The 9,526-nt window shown below is 53.5% G+C and overlaps 1 protein-coding gene across 1 annotated transcript in view; it reads right to left on the bottom strand.

Annotated features, from left to right (window-relative positions):
- SLC22A8 (solute carrier family 22 member 8) overlaps nucleotides 1-7,808 on the bottom strand; it is a 26,005-nt gene extending 18,197 nt beyond the window's left edge. Inside the window, exons 1-5 of the mRNA XM_019645529.1 lie at nucleotides 7,653-7,808; nucleotides 6,539-6,898; nucleotides 4,271-4,274; nucleotides 3,106-3,118; nucleotides 907-956 (exon numbers count right to left, since the gene is read on the bottom strand). Of these exons, the coding sequence (XP_019501074.1) occupies nucleotides 907-956; nucleotides 3,106-3,118; nucleotides 4,271-4,274; nucleotides 6,539-6,874 (403 nt within the window). The 5' untranslated portion in view covers nucleotides 6,875-6,898; nucleotides 7,653-7,808. The remainder of the gene's footprint in view (nucleotides 1-906; nucleotides 957-3,105; nucleotides 3,119-4,270; nucleotides 4,275-6,538; nucleotides 6,899-7,652) is intronic.
- Between the last annotated feature and the right edge of the window lie 1,718 nt (nucleotides 7,809-9,526).

Raw genomic sequence — 9,526 nt, 5'->3', positions numbered from 1 at the left:
TTCTAGCCTCCAGGCCTGTGAGACAATATATTTCTGTTGTTATAAGCCCCCCAGCGTGTGGAGCTTTGCCATAGAAGCCCTAGGAAACGCATATCCTGTGTTTCCTGTATGTGTGTTTAAAGTACCTGCTGGCTTGGTGGGTGGTGATGGGAAGGGATTGGAAATAGAGAGCATGGCCATGAGAGAATCCCATACAGAGAGAATTTTAAAGGCGTCCTGGAATTTGGGCGGAGAGGGTGGGGAAGGAAAGATATTCAGGGAGATTTTTGGTGGCATTCTGTGTGGTCAGCTGTGCAAAACCCTTGAGAAGGCCTTAGTAAGAAAACCTCTAGCTGAAGGCTCAGTTATTCTTCAAGGTGTTGATAGGGTGGTTAATGTCTCCTTTGACTCTGCGCGTAGGCTGGGCCACGTGGGGTCTGTGGTTTTAATCGGGTTACACTAGTGATTCTATAAAAGCTTCATGCCACTATGCTTCTCTTTGCTTTTGTACTTGTCATCATTTCCTTATTCTAGTAACGTTGCCAGTCCTTCTAAACTCATGTCAAGGTTATCTTTTCTGAGTGCCAGGAACATCGTTTCTGGGTGTTTGGCACAAGCAGGTGGTCAGTAAATATTTGTGGAATGGATAAGTGGCTGAGAAGCACGTCCAGATGCCCACTGTCGTTCTTCATTTCTCCCTCCACACTCAGCATCCTCTTACGTCCAAGAGGATACATATTACATAGCATTCTAGCTGCTTATTTACTTGTCTGTCTGGTATCCTGTAACTTTGCTGAAGGCAGAGACATCTCCTTTGACTCTTTCTCCCTAGCAGCTAACAGAATAGTTTGTACATGGTCAATGTTAATGTTTGCTCAATGGATTATTAATGAGTGAACAGGGTTGGGGTGACTATCCATATTTTACTGATGAGGCCCAGGAAAAATATCTTGCTGGTCGGAGGGAGCTTCCTGGTGCTTCCATCTAGGCCTTGGTATGGCCTGGGCTGACCTCTTCCCCATCAAGTTTTGGCAACTCCACACAGAGTTCTTGCTCACAACATCCTAGTCCAAAGTTATTAGCCTCCTTTTACTCTCTTGCACTGTTTACTGAGCCCCTAGGGAGCTGGGTTCTGGAAGGGAAGGAGAGGAAGCCCACTGCCATGTCTCCCCAGTGAGCTGATACCCCAGGAATGTGGTAGGGGAGAAAAACGGGGTCTGCAATGCTCAGAAGCAAGCTTTGCAAATGATGCTGTAATAACTTTATGAAGTAGGTACTATTATTGCCTCCATTTTACAGACAAAGAAACTGAGGCAGAGAAGGTAAATAACTGGCCTAAGCAAAGCTTGGTTCGTCTCAAGGCAGAGGCTCAAACTCAGGTCTGCTGGAGCCCCAACTAATGCCCTTGACCATGGCTCGCCGGTGCCTCACTTGTGCTTAGCTCTGAGCTCTGGGCTGCAGGAGGGAAGACTCAGCATGTAGGAGCTGTTGCTGTGAGCCCTTATAAAACAGGAATCGTGGCTGAAGAGGCAGCCAGGACCAGAGCCAGGTGGGCTGGTCTGAAATCAGGCCCAGAGCGGGAGGGACAGGCTTAGGAGCTGGAGCAACAGCAAGATCAGAGGCCAGGAGGCCCCTCAGAGGGAAAGCGGAAAGCCGGCCATCCAAGACCAGGGTGAGCCATTCATGATCAAGACCATGGTCAGCAGGATGGGGCCCTGCTATGCGGTGTGTTGTGGGGGCGGGGGACTCACTCTGCTAGGGCCCCACCCATGGTCCATACCTCCCAGAACAAGGACAAAGGCAACAACCTTCTCTAGCTTTGGGGCTTTTAGAATCAGGTCAGACCTTGGGGAGAATTCCTGCAGCCCCCGCCAACTCTCGGAGCCCCGAAGGAACCTGTGCTGGGCACACGGGCCAGAGAGGATGAACCAGGGACCTGGGAATGAGTCTCTAGCTCTGCTACTTAATGGCTGTGTGTTCCTGGGCCAGTTACTTAATGTCTCTGTGACTCAGTCTCCTCATCTGTACTATGGGGATAATACTAGTACCTTCGCAAATAATCCGCATTCAACACACGATAGCTGTTTTATTGTCACATGCATTGTGAGGCCTGTGCTCACAGGGACATGTGACACAGTAGAAAGGGCATGGATTCTGGAGTTAGGACTCCCGTCCCTCCTCCTATAAAAGCTTGACTTCACCATCATGGCTGAGAGGGTCCCCTTTTGGATCTGAGCCCAAGTGTATTCCTCTGTAGAATAGGGACAATATTTACAGGCTCATGAACGAAGTGCAAAGCACTAGCCCAGGGCCATGCACACAGTAGGTGCTCACCGAGTAAGTTCCTGACCATGGAGGGCCCCGAGGATGGCCCCAGGCCCCTCTTGCACATGACTATGGCTTTCTAAGTGAGGGCTGTCACTGGGGGTTAGGCTGGGCCAGAAACATGGCTGGGGTGGAGCTCCTTGGTCCTCACCCAGGAGTCAGATGGGAGACGAGGAAAGGGGAGATGATAGGAGTCCCCAGGGCGGGGTTGACGGTGAGCAGTGGGGATGTGCCCAGGACTAGAGCTGGAGACGAGGCGGGCAGGTGGGTTGGGAGTCAGGCAGCCTGGGGACCTGGGGGTAGGGATGGAGGAAGGCCAGACACTCATCAGGGGAACCTCCCCAGAGTGGAGACCTGCTTCCAGAGGGTCCGCTGGGAAGGCTCTCGGCTTCTCCAGCAGCTGACTTGGAGCCTCCGGGGACCCATGTAGGGGGACAGGATTCTTGTGGCCCTGGAGACAGAACAGGAAGGCTCAAGACCCAGAGAGGAATCGCAGGGAACTTAGAGGGAAGGGCCTGTTCATGCAAGGTCAGGCCCAGGCTGAGGTTCAATGGGTGGGAGCTATGGCTATGGCTTCTGTCCAGGGAATCCAGAGCCCACAGGGAAGCCAGCTAAGACTGGGAACTTGGTTGGCAAGGATGTGAATTAATGCAAGACCAGGTACAAGTTCTGCAGCCTCTGTTCCTGGCGAGGCTCCCTGTGCCCTGCTTCTGAGCAGTCAGCAATGGCCACGTGTCTCCTGCCTGGTCCTGAGGGGGCATGGCCTTAATTCACAATCCGTGCGCCCCACTCTCTCCAGACTTACACGAAAGGCCTTTGTTTCCTCTTAAGGTCTTAGTAAAGCTCCTTCTGAAAAATTCCAACCTTGTCTCTGGTGAACCCAGAGAAAGGAATGCGTGATCACCTCTGTGAGGAGAGCTTAGGGGCTAGAGGGGGAAGGAGAACCCCCTGGTGCAGTGCTCACTCTCACCTTTGTCCCTTCTCTCCTGCGGGAGTTCCTTATTATTCCATTTTACAAATGAGGGGACTAAAGTGGAGAGGGGAGGTGACTCACCAGGTCACTGGCGGCTATGGAGTTGGAGCTGGGACCTGCACTCAGACTTGTGCTGTTTCTAAGAGAGGAGGGCAAGGCGGGGGCCGCAGAGTGAGGTAAAGCCGTGGGGAGAGGTGGGAAGAGGTATGACAGCTGAAATCCCATTGATGGTGGGTCCGGTTACGCAGTCTTAAGAGCAGGGGCGAGGGGTGGGGCTGTGGAGCCTGACTGCCTGGGTTTGACTCTCATGTATGAAATGTGGTGCCTTGAGCCAGGGACCTGTCCCTTGGTTCCCTCACCTGTAAAACTAGGATAATAAAGGTGCTCACCTCAGAGGGTTGTTGTGAGGATTAAATGAGTTAACACGTGCAAAGTTCTTAAGACTATTTGGCATAGGGTAAGCACTCGGGAAGTGGTGGCAATGATAATTATTTAATTTTTAAGCAATCAAACAGTTGCTTAAAATTGTTTGTTCCTTTGGCTAGGTTCTGTGTTTTTGGAGGACATGGATGGTGGCTTTTACTCCTCCTGTCTTCCCAGGGACCAGGTGTATAGCAAGTCGCCCAAGCGTTTGGAAACTTATTTACAGGCAGTGAGGCATCTTCGACTCCTCCCTGTTCCTTCAACCCCTGAAATCCATTCAATTCCCAAGTCTCATTGATTCTAACTCCCCAGTCTCTCCTGTATCTACTGCCCTTTCCATCCATCATCCTTCTCCGGGAGCCCTGTGGCACCCTGCTAACAGGTCCTTTTGCAACTGGACCCAAACTCGCCACAAGCCACTCTCCACCCTGAAGTCAGAGTGACCATCCTTAGGAGGCGAGCTGAGGGCACTACTCTCCTGCTTAACACCATTCAATGGTCCCTGTCACCTCGGGACAGAGGCCACCCCTTTGAGTTAGCCTCCAGACCGCTGTCCAGAAGCCTTCATACTCCACTGCTCGCCCCTCCAACCTTCATTGGTCTCTCACAGCCCTGACTGTTTTGCTTTCTTCATGCCTCTGTGACTGTGCATTTGACTCCACACACAGTTCCTCTTGCCCACTTCAGTCTGCTGGCTAACTCTCACCCCTCCTTCACACTCAGTGCAGGTGTTGCTGCCTCCAGGAGACCCTCTTGGCTGCCCCCTCCAAGCTGGTTAGCTGCCCCTCCTCTGGGCTCCAAGAGCACTCTGAGTTTATAAAGCTCCTATCGATTCACTCCACGAATCTTTATTTCACAGAGCGCCTCCTCTGTGCCAGGCATAGCTCTAGCTGTTGGGGATATAGCAAAGCAGCTAGAAATCCCTGCCTCGGGAAGCTTGGGAGTCCCACTCCAGTGGTGGTAATCCTTGAGGGCTGGGCCCATCTCCTCCTTAGAGGTGAGCTGGAGGGCAGGCAGGGCTCAGGTGTTCTGTGACTCTGCGTCCTCAAAATCATGTGCATGTAGCTGTCCATAAATATTTGTTGGCTACTAGATGCTTTTCAGGCATTATGCTTGGTGCTGGGAAGAAAAAATGCATATGACAAGGAGGGAATATAATCTAGGGGACATGAGAGTCAGCGACTGTCATAGTTAGGAGCATGGCTCTGGGGCCAGGTGCCTGCATTCGGATCCTGAATCTGCCACTTGCTAGTGGCACGACCTTGTACAAGCTCCTTAACTTCTCTGTGCTTCAGTCCCTCCCTCCCCCCGCAAAATGGGCTTATAATACTAACTACTTATAGTGTTGTCAGGAAAGTTGAAAGTGTTAGTATTTATAAAACACTTAGAACAGTGCCTGGCATATAGCAAGTGCTTTATATATCAATTGCTATGCCTTAAACAAATGAAAAACAATCATATAGACTCTGAACATAGGGAGTCCTGGGTTCAGATCCCACCCACCTCTGCCAGGTACTACCTGTGTATAATCCTGGGAAAGTTGTGGAGCCAGGCTGAACCTGAGTTTCCTTGCCTGTGATATTAATAATCCTTCCCTCGCTGAGGTGCCATCTCCTGAGATTCCAGGAGCCCACAGACACAATGTGCCCAGTGCAGGACTGGCATCGGTAAAGGCTTTGAAACACAGCTCTTCTAATGAGGCAAAGGCAAGATCCTGCCTTTGAGGAGTTTATGGTCCGCTAGGGGAGAATGAAAACGTTGGCCGCTGCTCGCTGCTCAGATGCCACCTCTTCTAGGAAGCCGCCCTAGCATCTTATGTCTCCTCCCTCGTTGAACTGCCATAAACACTTGTCCCGCGGCGCCTCTTATGGGCTTTAGCTTGAAATTCCAGTTTTGAAACTGACCAGCTGTCAGTTTCACTGGACCTTCATTTCCCTGCTCTGAGTCTTAGTTTTTTTTTGCTTTGTAAAAGGCGATAACATCACCTTCAACAGACTATCACTGTGAGAATCAAATTGGGAGACAATGTCTGGAAAGCACCAAAATGTGCCTGGCAGTTTGTAGACCCTCAATAAATGCCAGTTTCCATTTCCTCCTCCTCATCCTATAGTGGTCTCCTGACTGGCCTGTCAGTTCATTCGAGAGTCTGATTTAACTCTGTAACTCCCAGAAATGGCAGGCGAAGGAATCAGGGAATGATGAAGGCATGAATGAATGGGGGTGAATCCAAGAGTGACTGGGGGAGTGGATGAGATGTTTTCTGGGTCTGATCAGGCATGTTTCAACCCTCCACTCTGTCCACTCCCTCCTCCACTCACCTCCCACCCTGGGGCCTTTGCACAGACAAGATGGACTTCTCCTCCTTTCCCTCCTAGCCTGGCTAACTCTTGCCAGACACCAGACATTCTCATTTCAGCTTTAGGATCACTTCTTTATGGAAGCTTCCTCCAATGCCGCCCCCCGCGCCCCGCACTCAGCCCAGGGGTAGGCCATAGGCTAAGGTTACAGACCAAAGTACTTTGAAGTTGTCATTTCACATCTTTGTGCGGTACTTACACTAGTTGATGTGGCCCCCACTCGGCTGTGGATCAGGGACGTGCGTTTTTGTATCCTCAGAGCTGAGCAGTATGCCCATCACACAACTGGCTGCTTGTACTCCGGGTGGCTGGGGTGCATCTGCACCCCGGTCCTTGCTCTCTGCCTGCCCAGTGCCCTGTCCGCCCCCCCCCTCCCCGGTCCTAGGAGACTGGGCCCCAGCCTGCTCTCCTGTCCATGAGTGCTGTAGGGTGTAGGGGGGCCTGCAGGAAGCGGAGGGAGCGGGGTTGCCTCTGGGCGTACCTCAGTCACAATGGAATCCCTGGTGCTGATGTTGTAGACCCAGCCATCCAGGCATGGCTCGGTGGCCCCCTGGGTGTCGTTGGGCAGGCTGGCGTTGGGTGGGTATATGAAGCGAAGGCACGGTTCAGGCTTCCCGTTCAGGCCCGTGGGGAGTAGCCAGGGCCCTGCGGAGGCGTTGGGGGGTGGGCGGCAGTGGTGGGCGGGGGTCGCTGCCGTGAAGATCTGCAGCAGGTAGTGGTTGGCCATGCCCAGGATGGGGATGGCTAGCAGGGCCGTGACGAGGAACTGGAAGGGGCCCTTGCTGTTCACGTTGTCTATGAGCTTGGAGAAGGTCATGGCGCCGGGCAAGATGGTCCAGAGCTGCAGGCAAGGCACCAGGCCGGGGAGAGGTATGTGTGTGTGTGTGTGCGCGCGCGCGCGCGTGTGTGACGTGTGGGCATGTGGATGGGTGTGCAAGCACAAATGAGAGGGGGTGCCAGGTGTGTGTGGGAATGCAAGTGTGTGGAGTATTGTATGTATAGATGCGTAAGGATGTAGGGGCTCAGCTGTGTGTGTGCACAGATTTATGTGTGGCTGCGTGAGGAGGCACCCAACTGCAGGTATCGATGTGGGGTCACAGGTGTGTCCCACAGGGGGTCTACAGGGATGTGTATATTTAGGCTGGAGCACGAGGGCATTGCTGTGTGTGTGTGTGTGTGTGTGTATTTGTGGGCGTGAGTACGTGTGTGCTCCAGCCAGGCCGGTCACACGTGTTGCATGCATGGGGCAGTGCAGGCCACACAGCTGGGACCAAGGGGCCCAGTCTTGGACACTGGCCACACAGGATGGATGGTGGGGATGGGTTTGGGAGGTCCCTGGTTGTCCTGAGCAGGCATACAGCATTGGCTCAGGTTGCCTGCTGGGAAAGACCTCCCCAAGCCCAGAGCCTCCTGGCTTTTGGCTGTCCCCTGGGGTTAGGTCCACTATACGGGGGTAGCAGAAAGGGCCCAGGCAGGTCTCAGAGGGCATTAGGGACTTGGAGCGTTGCAGTGAGGAAGCAGGCCCTGGCTTTGGAGGCTTCCCAGGGGCTCCTGGGGATCGTGGCTCAGGGGCGGGGGGCCTCCATCCCTCTCACCTGATGGCTGGGCCTGGCTCCCTCCGGTGGGGCTGGTGGTCGAGGTGGCTGAAGCCCTTGCTCTGTCCAGGGTCTAGCAGCTGCTATAGTTGGGCAGCTCGGCTCCAACAAGTTGTGTTTTTGCCTTCCCCAGGGGGGCTTACATAAGGCGTAAGCTGTTTCCCAGGCTAATGTTTAACTTTCTTCTGAGGATTAACGGCCAGCAGGGAGTGTGCTGTGGACCCATCAAGCCTAGCTTTCCTCAAAGGGCTGCCTCAGCAAAGGCTGGGTGGTGCTGTGGCTGAGCCTGGCACAGCTGCTGGCTGGACAGAGGGATGGGTGGTTCCCACAGGCTCACAGAAGAAGGAATCCGGGAGGGGGTCTGACTGCGTCGGAGGGCCCAGAATCATCTCTGAGCTGATGTTCTGAGGATAGCTAGGAGGGGTGCTCCTGCCCATGAACAGACAACGTTCTCCAGGGCACCAACTTCTCCTGCCTTGTGCCTCCTGAGAAGGAACCTGGAGACTTGCCCCCCAGGAAAAGAGAGGGCACGCCAAGGCAGAAAATGTCACTTGCACCTGTCCCTGGGGGCTCAGGACGGGCACCCCCTAAACCCCTGGGGCAGCCAGGGCTTTCCTGTCTGAGTTTTGGACCCAAGGGAACATCCCCCTTCTAGCCCACTGCCAGTAGACAGGCCCCTCTTCTGACTGGCTGCTGCCCTTTGGGGACAGATCGTAGTCCCAATTGTTTTATTTTTTTCCCCCTGAATACTATTTTAACTATATAATAATGTGTTTCATGCATAAAATATAGGAAATACGAACAAGTCAAAGAAAAGCAACATCCAGTCTCACTGAAGAGCCAACCCTGGGAGTGTCCTGATGTATGTTCTTCTAGCCCTTTCCTCACCAGAGGCTGTGGTTTAAGACCCCGTTCTCTAACAACAAACTTGAGGCCCATTTTACTCTCACAGCAACCCTGTTACTAGCATTATAAATTAGGGAATGAGTCACAGAGAGGTTAAGTAACTTTCCCACTGTCCCCTAGCCAGGAAGTGGCAGGGCAGGGGCAGTGTGGCCCTAAGCTCACTTCTGTCCCTTGAAGCCAACATTTTCTACCAAGTCTAGGGGCACTGTACTGCCTCTCCCTTAGCAAGGTCACCAGCCTGGCCTTTGACAGCACCCCTGCCTGCAGCGAGCTCACCTGCTTCTACTTCGGAGCTGCCCTATCCCACCTGCCAGCTTTGGGGCAAGGGAGGGGTTCACCTAGGGTTCCTGTTCCTGGTTGGAAAGGGGCTTCCCATTTTCCTCCCCGCCCCCAGGCAGCATCCAGCTCCCCCTGAAGTCTCCTCCAGCAACCCCCACCCCCCCACCCCAGGACAGGGTCAGCTGATAACCAGGTTCAGCCCCTCTTGGCTCGCCACCTGGGTCCTGCAGTATTTGATGTTCTCAGAGTGGCCCCAGGCAGGGTGAGATCTGGAGTCATCAAAGAAAGATTAAATTATGCTCCGAAGCAGCCAAGGGGTTATGGAAGCCAAGTGTTGCTTCAGGAAGGTTTTCAACTGTGAGGCTTGTGGAGAGCGGGGCCACTGCCCCGAGCCCCCCTGTTCTGGGCACTTGCCCTCTTGCAAGATTTTCTGGTTCCTAATTGGGCCTGGGCTATCCCTCTGTTCCTGTCCTGGTGGAATGTTGTTTAAAGGAGCCTGGCGATTTCCCACTGAGGCTGCTGGAGGTGAGCCAGGTAACAGATGTGCGAGCTGCCCAGTCAGGGGCAGCCCCCTCCCAGCCCCCAGTGGAGGTGCTTGGATTCATTACATCTGAACTGCGGGCATTCTGTTAGCCAGGCCCATGGGGGTTGTGTCCATGATCTTGCTGTATGACCTTGGGCAAATCACC

The sequence above is a fragment of the Hipposideros armiger genome, unplaced genomic scaffold, assembly GCF_001890085.2.
Source record: "Hipposideros armiger isolate ML-2016 unplaced genomic scaffold, ASM189008v1 scaffold_93, whole genome shotgun sequence".
NCBI classification, from domain to species: domain Eukaryota; kingdom Metazoa; phylum Chordata; class Mammalia; order Chiroptera; family Hipposideridae; genus Hipposideros; species Hipposideros armiger.
The sequence above is the reverse complement of the archived record's forward strand: the minus strand, read 5'-3'. Positions and strand labels throughout refer to the sequence as shown.